General features: G+C 47.3%; 1 protein-coding gene across 4 annotated transcripts in view; it reads left to right on the top strand.

Moving 5' to 3' along the window:
- The window catches only part of Bmal1 (basic helix-loop-helix ARNT like 1), a 94,666-nt gene that overhangs the window by 62,765 nt on the left and 18,041 nt on the right, over positions 1-13,860 (top strand). For 3 of the 4 annotated variants that reach the window (XM_055627468.1, XM_055627464.1, XM_055627466.1), the window contains 8 exons: positions 695-820; positions 1,795-1,947; positions 4,093-4,131; positions 4,361-4,402; positions 5,697-5,854; positions 7,550-7,629; positions 12,125-12,217; positions 13,453-13,570. In XM_055627468.1, the coding sequence (XP_055483443.1) occupies positions 1,808-1,947; positions 4,093-4,131; positions 4,361-4,402; positions 5,697-5,854; positions 7,550-7,629; positions 12,125-12,217; positions 13,453-13,570 (670 nt within the window). In that variant the 5' untranslated portion in view covers positions 695-820; positions 1,795-1,807. The remainder of the gene's footprint in view (positions 1-694; positions 821-1,794; positions 1,948-4,092; positions 4,132-4,360; positions 4,403-5,696; positions 5,855-7,549; positions 7,630-12,124; positions 12,218-13,452; positions 13,571-13,860) is intronic. The other variant, XM_055627467.1, reaches the window with a different exon arrangement.

Below are 13,860 nucleotides of genomic sequence, written 5' to 3'. Positions count from 1 at the left end.
ACCCTCGTGGGCTGATAGATGCGTTTGTTGGCCGCCATTTGACTTACAGAAGCCAAGCTAGCAGGGCTGGGGGTGTGGCTCAGTGGTAGGGCATTTGGAAGCATGCTTGAGGCTTTGGCTTCAGACTCCAGTACTGGGGTGAGGGCGGTGTGGGAAGGAGAGAGAGAAAAAGGAGAAAAATTATCACCTAAAGTGAGAACGAGGGGGATGTTGGAAGTTGGACAGGAGAGACAGCAGGAAGTCCCCAAGAGCAGAAGGGACACCGCTGGCCAGGGATGTGAAGGAAGGCTGCCAGCCCTGCAAGCCTCGGAAGTACACTTTTTCTCAGCTCACAGGTGAACACCGGGCGCAAGGCATGTGGTATAGTGCAGACACCAGGGGAGACAAATGCCTGCAGAGGGTGAGGCAGGCATCACTAATAGGCAAAGGAAAGCAGTGCAGAACAGTGAGGGCTCCCTTTGAGACGGGCACGGGCTCTTTGGAGGACAGAAATTACCAAAGCTGCCCATTAGCTCTCCTGCTTCTAGAAAGTAATCCTAAGAGGTAACAAATGGAGACACATGCTTAATGATGTGGATTCCGGAAGTGTGTGTGTGTAACAGTTGGCACTGGCCTGCTGGGGTGGGGGGTGCTGCCTGAGGGCAGAATTGTGATTTGGGGAAGCAGTGTTCACCCCCGCCCTCTTGTTTTGCAGATGTGGGAACTTGGGCCCAGAGGGTGGGAGTGACAGCCCCTGTCAAATCCTGTGGACCTTTGAGCCCTTGGCGGCCCACTGGGCAACCCCTCTTCACCAGGGTTTGGAGTTAGAATCCCTTGCAAGGTACTTATGACTTTTTCATTTTTTTTGATCCAGCTTATACTGTGCTTGTAAAATATGAACTTTAAAAATGGCTTGTACTTTCATTCACAAGGTCATCATTTAATTCTACAAGCAGATGCTGGGATGAAACGGGTGAGCAGGGTGGGGCAGGGCCAGGGCAGGGTACAGAAGACCGGGCAGACCTTATTGATGAGGGAGAGAGAGGAACCATATTATCTTAACTCTGCACTAGGACTTTTCTTTTGGGGAGGAATGGAAGTTGAGGCTGTGCCTTACTAATGTAGCCCAGGATAGTCTTGATCCTCCTGCTTCCATCTCCCAAGAACTATGTGTGTTCCACCATGCCCAGCTATTTATATACCTCTTATATTTTGTACTTTTCCACAGTTTTGTAAACAAAAATCATAACAAATGTGTGCACACACATCCTTGTGATCATGTTTCTTTCGTTGATTATATATTTATTAATCAGGAGGTGAAATTGCCTGTGTCTGAGTCCGTGTACACTGGGTCACCTCCCTGAGTCTCAGTGTAGGTCCAAGAAGAAGCCACCAAACTCTCTGGGCACAGAGACACTGACACAAAGATGCAGTGTCATCACAGATCACAAATTAAAGTGCTTCCCCCTGCCCTGTCCGTCTCCTCTGGGCTGCCGGCCGAGGGGTCGTGTTGCAGTGACCCAGACCCGTGTCCTCACTGCCACGCAGGTCCTGCACACCCAGAAGACTGTATTGAAATAACTTTCCCAGGGCTCATGCAATGGCTCGTGCTGCCCTCCTAGAGGGCAAGTTCAGTTCCTAGCACCCACATGGGGCAGCTGGCAACTGCTTGTAACTCCAGCTATATGAGACCGGATGCCTCATGCTTCCACAGGCACCACGTTCATGTTTGAGTACCCATACATGTACACATAATTGAAATCTTTTAAAAACACTTTAGTGTTGGAAAAGAAAACTGTTCTGTAATCTTTTTAGCACCTTCCTTCCAATGGCGGACCAGAGGATGGACATTTCCTCAACAATCAGTGACTTCATGTCTCCGGGTCCCACCGATCTGCTCTCCAGCTCCCTGGGCACCAGTGGTGTGGACTGCAACCGCAAGAGGAAAGGCAGTGCCACCGACTACCAGTAAGGCCATTGGGACAGTCAGCACATGTCAGGGCCTGGGAATGGAGCACCTGCCACAGCTGCCATTTGTTCCCAGAGGAAGGGGTGGGAAGCCAAGGTCTCTGCCAGCGCTGCGCATTTGATTTGGCTTCCTCTGTCCTAATGATGAGGCCAGCAGCACCGCTGGGTGTTTACGTCACCCACTGCCGCAGATTTGTCCATGTCATGGGGGAAAGAACAGCCATATATATATATGCACACACACACACATATATATACGTATGTATGTGTATATATATATATATATATACACACACACACACACACATATATATATGTATAACTCCTGCCTTGCCTTTTGCTCCTTTGAGTAGGAAAACTCAATCTGGGAAAGTGATGTCAGGGAGAGCTCGCATCCAGCCGCTGTGAGGAAGGCAGAGTATGGAGGCGTAGAAGTCAGCATGTCAGCCTAGGGGCATGGAGGATATTTAAATTACCTGTGTTGTTGAGTAGGACTTCTGTTTCTCCTTAGACTTGATGGCTTTCCTTTTGATTGAGTACATTTTCCTGCGCACCACCTGCTCTCCTGCCCCGTAGAATGCTAGAGAGGGAGGCAGGGTAGATGGCGCAGAAGCAGATTTTGTTTCAGTGAGGCCAGCTATGTCTAGCCCGTTGAAGAACTTTTCTTTTGTTGAATTGAGTGAAAACTCTCCAGGGAGGTAACCTCCAACCCCCCCTCCTCCAAGCAGGTGTCTTTTCTGCTGAAGTCTACAGGTTGGATTTGGGGAGCATGGAGGCAGGGGCTCAGGTGCCCCTAGGAGATCCCATGAGTGATGTGTGAGTCATCCCGGATCATGGAGAGAGCCACTTCCAGGGCTTGGAGAGTGGGTGTGAGGGTCTGGGGCTTTTGCCACAGCCCTAACTTCCCAACACAGACCAGGGCATTTTTGTAATGCTTTGTCTTGGGCAGCTGCCCCCAGAGCCACTAACACCTTCTGTGATTTCTATTCGTCCTGCAGTTTTCAGCCTCTTCATAGCCCAGGAACTGTCAAGCTTCCCTTGTGCACCCCAGCTTTGAGAATTCATAGTTCTGTCCCCTGTGATTTTCCTATGTTAAGGTCATCAGCTTCCCCTCACCTGGGGATGAGCTTGACCACAGTAGACACAATTTCCGGTGCAAGGGGGGACATTTGCCTTGTAACGTGCATGACTCCCCCTGAGCCCCAGGACTAGCTAGAGAAACTGTCTATGAAGATGCCCAGGGCACAGAGTTGGAGCCACTGTTCTAGAATGCTTTTAATGTTATCCAGCAGTCCCAAAAACAGTTTATATTGTTTGAAGAACCACAGTCCTTCCCTTAGGAGACATGGGATGCAGGAGAGACGTCCAGGAGTCAGCCTCTTCCTGATGAACGTTTGAATTGGTCAAGGGAGTGAGCTGACCCTGAGGAGACACTGAAACTCTTTCCTTTGGGGATTTCAGTCTGTTTACTGAACCACTAAATGCTATGAAACATGGGTTTTCTGGGGTCTGTGAAGGAGAGGCAGACTCTACTGTAACCCCAGCACCATTTGTAGTCCTCAGTACCCTCCTCTTCATCTCCATTTCTTGGGCCTGGGGCTGCCCAGTTGGCTTAAAAGCAGCCTGCCCACTTGGCTTAGGAGCAGCCTGCAGTGGCACCGCCTTTGAGACGCTCCCTGGGGCCCTGCTCTGTTTTTCTTTGTGTCGGTGCTTTCATTAGCCCCTCCTCACTTTCCCCCCCCCCCCCCAGCACCAACAAATAGACACATGCACTGGTATCTTTGGTGTTTAGTATGTTTTGAAATGGAATGAGAACAGCCAAGGAGTGAGGTGGCCCAGATGCCTGGCTGCTCTGGTTAACTGAGTCTCCATAAACAGTATAGAGTCCCAGTTCTCAAACAATCATGATATGAACTGGTTTAACATACACACCCTATGGAGACTGTTAATAACTTTTGTTTGGTGATGCAGAATGCCAGTCTAGGCTTTATAGTAAGGTCCACTTGATTGTGCTTGCTTGTGTTAGTATTACACATTCATTTCTATCTCATGCTTATGTGAGCTTTCTGGATAAATGGCCTTCTATATGGTAGGAAGTTATGCCGCACATCTGTAGTAACATGTGATCATCTCTTGTTTTTGCAGAGAAAGTATGGACACAGACAAAGACGATCCTCATGGAAGGTACCACACCCTAGTAATTTGATTTCAGTTATCTTGTGGGCATTCTCTTTGCACAATGAATGCAGGCTCAAGACTGTCCCTCCACTCCCAGTCTCTAGCATGGCTAATAACCAAGAACCCTGGTGTGTCTGTGGCGAGGCATCAGGGGTGAGGCGGGGAGGAAACAGAAATGGTAACTCTGCCAGTCATATACAGGAGACTGAATTGTCTCTTTTGCCCTCTCCTCCAGGTTAGAATATGCAGAACACCAAGGAAGGATCAAGAATGCAAGGTAAGTTCAGCCTCTCACTTTGTCTGCAAAACATCTACTTTGAGTTGCTTGAAGAGCAGCCGAGGAGGCTCCATGGCTTGTTTTGTGTCTGTGGCACCTCAGGAAATAAGGAGGTGGCAGCAGGTTCCAGCTTGTTTAAGTTTCTGCTCTTTGCGCCTCCTGTGTTGAGCTGGCCTTCACTTGTTGTAGTCTATGCACATTTAACCTGGAGGAAACTTTGGAGGTAGCAGAAAGTCATTCCAGGCTGAAATTCTCTCCAGGCTTCACAGAAGGCCTCTTCCTTACTCTTTGGTCCTCCAGATATGTGGTTGAGATGCCATTCTTGGGCAGAGGCCTTACCTCTGACAGAGGCCTTTATTGTGCTACAAATGGCATCTGAAGTGGCAACTGAAGGCCAGATCTTTGGCACACCTGCTCCTTAGAGATCTCCTAACTTGGTCCTTTTTATCTCAGTCACACTTGCTGATACCTTTCTGTTGGGTCTTCATGCCTTCCTGCCATCACTACTAGGGTTAGTTGAGGTTGTATTATGACACACAGAACCAACAAGCTGCAAACACTGGCTGATCTGAGACTTCTAGCTTCTCCCTTGTAGACCAGACTATGCAGGTGGTGCTGTGGTTCTATACCTAACTCTCCATTGGTGATGCTCCCCTATGGGAGTATGGTCAAAAAAACATCTGGTGCACATCTGTCATGGAGGGAATTGTTCTCCTACTACACAGGTAGCCCATCAGGAGTGGAGTGTGATATGACATCTGTCACAGGAAGCCCAGGAACAGACCAAAAATCTGTTACATCCAGGCAAGTCCTGGTTGAGCTGAGAAAGTGTCAGTACTAGTTACATCCACCGGCCAGAAGTGATGGCCTCAGCAGGCCACACTGTGGGACCTGGGTGTTCTGTGGCTGTTTTGGGTACTTGGCTATACAGAACCTCTAACCCCCTTCTTCCTCTTCCTGTCCCCTTCCCCAAAACCTGGCAGTATAGAATTTGAAGAAAAAAATGAGATTAAAAAAAAAAAATTCAGTTTGTTGTGAAAGGACAATTGTCATAATTTCTTTTTCTTAAAAGATGGGGTAAGCATCAAAAACAAATGAGCTACCTGACTCTGAGCTATCAATGAGATGATTTGGGGTGATTTTTAATATAAAAGTCTAATTTGAAACATTCTGCAGAGTCTGGGTTCCCCATGTCAGAGAATATTGGAACCAGTAACAGCTCATTCATTTTTGTCAGTGTTGCCTCAATGCTGGCTTACACCTCAGATGAAATTGTTCTCCTTCCCGTGTTCAGGGAGGCCCACAGTCAGATTGAAAAGAGGCGTCGGGACAAAATGAACAGTTTCATTGATGAATTGGCTTCTTTGGTACCAACATGCAATGCGATGTCCAGGAAGTTGGATAAGCTCACCGTGCTAAGGATGGCTGTCCAGCACATGAAAACGCTGAGAGGTGAGATCTTGGGGCTTACTGCCTTTATGCTGTTGCCAGCAACTGTGACCGTGAATGCCTGCACAGTTCCTGACACAGATGATGATTTCTTTCAATGTGCAACCCTAAGTGATATGCCTTATATGTCTCAGCATCGGATAAGGGGCCAAATGAAGTGATTAATGTGATTAGTTAATTAATGTGATTAATATGAACTGGTATGTGGGTATTAGGAAGTAATACCTCCCCAGAGCACATAAACATGGAGCTCACATACACATGTATGTACGGTGTATGTGCAGCCTGGCTTCCTGCCCACCCGGGACGATACCTCTCAAGTCGCCTCTTGCCCGTGCCTGGATCCCACCCCTTACAGAGATCAAAACCAGAAATGTAGGAGTACCCCGCTGGGCAGGAAAGAGCCTCCAGCTTTAAGAGAAAAACTTACCCTTGTTCCTCTGATGAATGAGTCACAGGTAGATAGTTTTTTTATCATCAGAAATGAACATTGATGATATTTTCATCTTCTTGGAATTTTCCCGAACTAGATTGACTCTTTGTGAGGGAGGCAGTATTTTCCTTCTTTGCTAAGTGTGGGGAGGGTGAGAAAACAGAGGCAGGAAAGTGGAAGCAACCACCAAAACTGCAGGAGGCATCTGAAATACATCACCCATTTTGGTGAATGTTGTTCCTGGAATTTTCCAGTTAGTCTTGGGCTTCAGGACAAAACTGGGGAGGGTGCTTGGGCCCCATGTGACCTACATGGTGAGCGGGGCAGACCTTTGTTTCTGTCTAAGGTCACTAGAAATAAGAAGTTGCTTTGTTTTTTGACTTTTGATCATTATTCAAAAATATAGTAACTCATACTTGAGGAATAGCATTGAAAACAATGTGACTTTAGTGAAGAAGAGATGGGTTATAATTAGTTAATTGTTAGAAAACTGTATGGAGGATTTCAAGGGATATGGATTAACACTCATGCCTTGTTAGTGGATGTTAAGGGCATCCTTTACCAGGGTACCCAAGTTTGTTATAGGTGGGCTTCATCAGAGCCCTTTGCTGGGACACTCTGCATGGTCCAGTCATCTGCAGCTGCCACTTGGCTTTGCTAAGCTATTGCTCTGGAGAATTTCAGATCAGAAGCCTCTTAAAAAAAAAAATCTGGTCTGCTCAGTCCTGGGGTTGAAGTGTGTGATTGAGAGTGATATGCTCCTCGGGTTCCAAGCTTATTAACTTACCCAGGGAAGAGACAACCTGTTCATTCTGGACCTCAGAACTGGCTTAGGAGACTCTACAGCTGTTGTGTGTGTGTGTGTGTGTGTGTGTTTTGTTTTTGTTTTTGTTTTTTTGAGGCAGGGTGTCACTATGTACCTCTGGCTAGCCTGAAACTCACTATGTAGACCAGGCTGACCTCAATCTTGGAGATCTACCTACTTCTGTCTCCTGATTGCTAGGGTTGAAGGTGTGAGCCATCATGGCTGTTTTCTGATAACGGAGTCTCTTGGGGGAAGCAGTGTTTTCTCTTCAATGAGACTCTTCTTTGGCACAGTAGGATTCTGTCTCAAGCTAGATCTACCATGTTTTTTTGGGGGGAGATGGGGGAAAAAGGAGAGAGAGACTGACTGTTAGGGTGGTTTCCGCTCAGGTTGCAGGCAGGGGAGTATGTGACACAGTCCAAATAGAAAACCCTACCCACTTTTTTTTTTTCTCCCTAAGGTGCCACCAACCCATACACAGAAGCAAACTACAAGCCAACATTTCTCTCCGATGATGAACTGAAACACCTAATTCTCAGGGTATGTGGCAGTTACGGGGATCCCTTTACACAGCACTGGTTTCTTAGTAAGTACAGCCTGAAGGAGTCTGCCATCTCAACACTGCATTCTCCTGGGCCCGCTTCCTCTCTCGGTCCTCCCATTTGATCTTGGTTTTTTGATACATTTCACATTCCTTTCATGAAACTAGTCACCTACCTCTCATATCATCTTACTTAGCCAAAGAAGGGAAAGTCTGTGGTAGCGTGATTGTAAGTTAGAAAAGGATTTTGTTAAAAATGGGATTGAGGGGATAGAGTTGGCTCAGTGATTTACAACGTTTGTTGCTCCTGCAGAGGACCCAGGTTTGATTCCCAGGACCCACATGGCAGTTCCTAACCAATCTGTCTCTCTGAGGAATCCGATGCCCTCTTCTGGCCGCCCCAGACACCAGACATGGTACACTTATATATGTGCAGGCAAAAACACTCATACATATCAAATAAATCTTAAAAGAGGGATGGTGAGTTAAGATTCCTTCATGGAGCATTTAGAAAGAGTTTGATTCTGGCGATGGTGAGACCTTTTCTTCCAACCTAACCATTGTCACGAAAGCTCCATCTAAATCTTTACACGAATGTCCATCCAGACATCAAAACTGCCAAAGAGGAAGCATGAAGGAGGGAGTGCTTTCACCTGCTTGGCCTTTGAATTCTCTTGTCTTGTGTATCTCTCTACAGAGAGACAGCCAGGCTGGCACCATAGAAACTTATAGCTTCCACAAAGGAGTTCTGCTCCAAGCTCCAGGCATGCTGCTGGGCAGAGTAAGGCGAGCTAAGAGGTAGAATATCCACCCTTATTCCTCACGGCCAGGGCTGACTTTGCCTGCCTGCAGTACTGTAGCCGTGCCTTTCAGCACAAGTTTGCAGAGCCCAGGACGGCTCCCACCTCTTTTCTGCCCAGCTTGGTCCAGGCAGTTGTACTGGCCTGTCAGCTCAGGACAAGCTGCTTCGAACTGGAAGGTTTCCACTGCAGAGAACAGAACTGATGGGTAGATGCGATTCCATTTCTCATGTGACTGGTTCTGAGTGGCCTCATGGGGTTGCTGAGGTGGTTATGGAAGTCTGCAGGAACCAAGCTCTTTCTCTTTGCTCACACAGCTACCTAAGTGAACACACTGGCTGATTTAGTCCATCTAGCAGGGGCTGTACAAGGTCTGATTAGTCAGCAGATTTCCATGTTAACTTGTCCTGCTTCCCAGGCATGCCGGTGACTGTGAACTGCTATCCAGTCCCTTACCATTTCCAGGTGTCTACTTGCTAAGAACTTGCATCAACAGAAGGCAGCTTCCACTCACATGATATTTATGTTATTTTAGCTTTTATTACGATCGTTATCCCCCCAGTTCTCACTAGATTCCTCCTCCTCCTCTTATTTTCCTGCCGTATGTACACATATACACATGTCTGCATTTCCACATATGAGAGAAAACATGATACTTGTCTTTCTGAGTCTGGCCTAATGTGACCTCTGAGCCTACCTATGGCCCTACTAATGACTTAATTTTATTCTCTTTATAGCTGAGTAAAAGATTCTGTTCACACACACACACGCACACACTCTTCCCCCTTTATCCATCCTATGTATTTCTCAGTGAACATCTGGGCTGACTCAGATGCTGCTGTAGCAATTAGCGGCAGGTCTTTCTCCCTCTCCTAACCAGTGCAAGCTGTCTTTCCTATGTGCCTTTACTAAGGGTCTTATTCTAGCCCAAGCTGAACTCACTATGGCCTAGAACTCACTATGTAGCCAAGGCTGACCTCAAATTCTTACAGTCCTCTTAGACCTCAGTCTCCTGGGTGCTGGGATTCCAGACCTGAGTCACCATGCCTGGCTTTCAAAATCTCTCATAAACCAAGTGTGAGAGTCAATAGACCTGACCAGCCTATAAAGTCCAGATACCTTACTTCCCTGCTTTTTGAACCCTAGACTGACTCCACCCCATCACTTGCTCACTAACAACCATCTCCCCCAAGAAGGAGCCAGCCCTCCTGACAGTGTTCTCACAAAAGCTCTTCTTCCAGCTGTCCCTCAGGCCCAGCTCCTCTGCCTGGCTGTCTGCTTTATAGAACACAGCACCATTTGGAGCCTGGAGTAGTGACACATCCATGCTGCTCCTGCCACCTTTTGCCCTTTGTAGAAACATACGGCTCAGGTCTCAGGGTCAGGCCTGACTTTGGCCAGCATTCCCACCAGGCTGTCAGTCATTTTCTTCCCAGGCACCTTTCCTGCCGCATTTCCACTTTAGCAAAAACCCTGAAAACACTTCTCCTGTGAGATATGACTGTCTGCAAGGCAAATGAGGAAGTTATTAATATCCATTTTTTGACATAATGAGGTTTCCAGCAGATGGTGCTAGGAAAGTTACTTCCCCCTCACTGTCATCCTTCACCCTGGCCCAGCTGAGGGACCTGAGCTTCCCATGGCTGGCGGCTTGACAGGTTCTCATATTGAATGATACTGCCCTCCTTGTTCTCACCTTTTACATCCTAGGACAGTTGCCTGTGTTGGCCTTTTATATCCTAGGACAGTTGCCTGCGCTGGCCTTGAATTCATGCCCTAGTTCTTTGAATTAAACTATATTCCAAAAGGTCTTCTTTGTGAAAAGAACAGACTTTTTTTTTTTTTTTTTAAAGACTTTGTCAAAGACTCAATGGATGTTACCATAATTGGCAGCAGGTCCTCATTCTCCTCTTCTGACCAGTGCAAGCTGTCTTTCCTATGTGCATTTACTAAGGGTCTTATTTTAGCCCAGGCTGGCCTAGAACTCGTTATTGCCCAGGCTGACCTCATATTCTTGCAGTTCTCTTAGGCTCAGTTTCCTGGGTGCTGGAATTCCACGCCTGAGCCACCGTGTCTGGCTTTCAGGATCTCTTGGGACCCACGGGCATGTGGGGGACAGCCCACTACACAACCGGAAGACTGAGGCAGGCTAGTTAGTCATCAGAGAAAGTCATGGGTAGGAGTCAGGCACACGCGGCCTAGTGCCAGGGCCCTTTGCTGTCACGGACACCCGTCTGCTCCAGTCTCTCCACCAGATGGCTTGTTTCCGCCCAGGCCTTTTTTTGGCATGTTAGAGTTCAACCTGCACTTAAACTGAAGAAAGGGCAGAAAGAATTTCATGAGGCTTTTTGTTTGTTTGTTTGTTTTGTTTTGTTTTCAAGACAGGGTTTCTTTGTGTAGCTGTGGCTGTCCTGGAACTTTCTCTGTAGACCAGGCTGGCCTGCCTCTGCCTCCTGAGTGCTGTGATTAAAGGCATGCAGAGGTAGTCCCATCCAGCTCTGCCACCCCCCCTGACCTCCAAAGTAGTGGGGCTTGAACCCAGGGCCTCATGCCCATCAGTCGAGACCTCCTCACCACTGTTGTTTTGTTTCTCGCACAACACAGACACCTCAGCTTGCAAAAAGAGGTAAATGGTTGAGGGCAGTATTTCCTGAACCCTGGAGACTTGCAGTTTGTGTGTTGGGCCTGGTGCTGTTTAAAGGAACACAAGTGACCCACCTTCCTGCCAGGTCATGGGCAGGAAGTTAAAAGGCCAACATGACCCCCACTCTAGATGTTGAAGGTCTGACAGAGCACTCCCTATAAATGAGGGGGTTTAAATTCAAGGCAAATGGCACCTGAGCTATAGAAGATGGGATTTTGATCTAAATGGTCCTCCCTTGCAGTCCCAGGCTCTGTGTTCTCCCCGGTGTTGTTCAGGTCTTATTTGATATAGCTGTGTTAAAATACCCTGGCAAAGAGCAACATATATGAGAAAGGGTTTGTCGGCTCACACTTCCAACTCATCGTTACAGGGAGGTCTAGGCAGACACTAGAAGCGCCACATCTGTGGCCCAGAGCTGTGGGAGAGCACTGTTTGGCTCTGTGTGGGAGAGCACTTTGCTGTAGTCAGGAACAAAGACAGTAAATACGTGAATTCCCGCCTGCCTGCTTCCTTTCGTCTTCTCCTCTCTCATTCTGGTGAGGACCCCCACCTGGGGAACACAGCTGCTCACAAAGGACTGAGTCTTCCTGCATCAATTAAGAATCAACACAGTCCACCACAGATATGCCCACAGGCCAATCTGATATAGATGACTCCTCCTTCCCGAGTGGTTCTAGGCTGCGTCAAGTTGAGAGCTGAAGTTAACCAACACGGAAGAACTGTAGTTAGAGCAGTGGAACGTAATTTTTCCGGCCTGTCATACAATCAGAAGATTAAGCTTAAGCTGAATTTGTTCAGAAACAGAACCTTCCTTAATTGGCCTTTTCTCCCTGATCACTAGATGGCATGGCATCCATGGCCACGTTCGGGGTGGGGGAGCGTTGCTGGTCTCACCCAGTATTAGCCCTCAGCATCCTCTTCTTCCACCACCAGTGAACGTGTCTGCGTGTGACCCTATGCATTGGAGACTTAGAAAACAAATCCTTGATTTACTTTCAAGATCGTGTGTCCTGACCTGTGATAAATTGATTATCCATTTCTCCTGATTAGGCAGCAGATGGATTTTTGTTTGTCGTAGGATGTGACCGAGGGAAGATTCTCTTTGTCTCCGAGTCTGTCTTCAAGATCCTCAATTACAGCCAGGTAACGTCGTGCTTCTGTTAGTGGTGGGCAGCCCCATGGTAGTTAGAAATAGCACCCAGTTTTTCAGAAGAATTAAAGTATATGGGTCACATGTGAAATCCTTCTTCCAAAAATTCTTAACTTCTTAACAGAGAAACGAATTTAAACTTAGGAAGAATTTTAACGTGTCCTGTATTTCCCCCAACTGGAATGTCTGACTCTGACCCAACCAACAGCTTAAGTTTTCTTCTTGCTACAAAATGAAGATCCCACATCTGTGGACTAGGAGTGGGGAGTGAAGCTGTCTGAAAAGGGAGAGAAAGGTAGACAGGTAATTCAATACCCAAGAATAAGAACTTGGACACTTCCCCCACAGTGCCCCACTGCCCTTTATTTCTGCAGTCCAGGGTCTCAGTCGGAGAACCTTGCCTGGGTCTTTCCCCTCAGTTAACAGTCAAGATGGCCTCACCCCTCCCCAGCCCACCCAGATGCCCGGATGCCCATCTCCCAGGGGATTTTACAGTCTATTAACCTTAACTATCATATGCAGTTTTTTTGGACTGCCCGTAGGATTAAGTAAGAGGAGCACATGAAAGTTTCTAGAATAGTCATTTCACCTGTTATGTCCTCAGAATATGTGTTAATTCATTTACTCATTTACATCTTGGTAGTTGCACGGAAGCCTGGTAGGCAGAAGATTTTAATCGAAATGGCATTTCTATAAATGAGAATTTATGTAAATTCGGCTTTTCCAAGATGTTTTGCTTTTTTGTCTTTCTTCTCTGGGCACTCATAAAGAGAAGTCTGTTACTCTGTGAACAGAGACGAGCGACAAAGGCACACGAAGATGTGGCTTGGCTAGTTGGGCACTTGCCCTAATACTCCTCAGACGGCTGACATCAAAAGGTCATGAATTTGAGTAGAGTCCCAGGCAAGGTGGGGTTACACAGGGACATTCTATGTCAAAACAAACAGTACCCCTCAAAACTGACCAGAGGGGCCTACTGTCGGAGCTGGAGCTAACGCACTCTGTAGTTTTTCTTTGAATGTTTACTGGGAATTCCTGGGTGTCGGACCTGCATCTTTTCCTGGCGTCTGCCCAGGCAGAGGGCTAGACATGTGTGCAGGGTTTCAAATGCCTGAGATGCCCAGGCTTAAGGAATCCGCATGTAGCCTGGGTTACGCAGCCTGTGGGTGTTACTGCATCTTCCTGTCTCACTGGTGCTGACTTACCCGTTCGCCTTTCGTCCCCACAGAATGACCTTATTGGCCAGAGTTTGTTTGACTACCTGCATCCTAAAGATATTGCCAAAGTCAAGGAACAGCTATCTTCCTCAGACACCGCGCCCCGGGAGCGACTCATCGATGCAAAGAGTGAGTGCAGGGCAGGCTGTGTGCGTTTGCTCGCCGCTGCCCATGCCTCCCTACACCGCCTCATCTTCCTCTCTGTCGCATTTCTCCATGATAGATGCTTGTGTGGCTAACCGGACTTATTCATGGCCACTTGGGTTTGATAGCATTGCAGGCTACCTAAAGGAGAGAGGTTTTAGTGTCCAAATTTAGTGAAAGAAGGGACTACTTTGACTTGATTCTGTCTGATTTCTGGTCTTATTTATTTATCTATCTATCTATCTATCTATCTATCTATCTATCTATCTATCTAT

The sequence above is a fragment of the Psammomys obesus genome, unplaced genomic scaffold, assembly GCF_907164565.1.
Source record: "Psammomys obesus unplaced genomic scaffold, mPsaObe1.curated_primary_1811, whole genome shotgun sequence".
Taxonomy (NCBI): Eukaryota; Metazoa; Chordata; class Mammalia; order Rodentia; family Muridae; genus Psammomys; species Psammomys obesus.
Note: the sequence above shows the minus strand (reverse complement) of the source record. Positions and strands in the feature narration are given on the sequence as shown.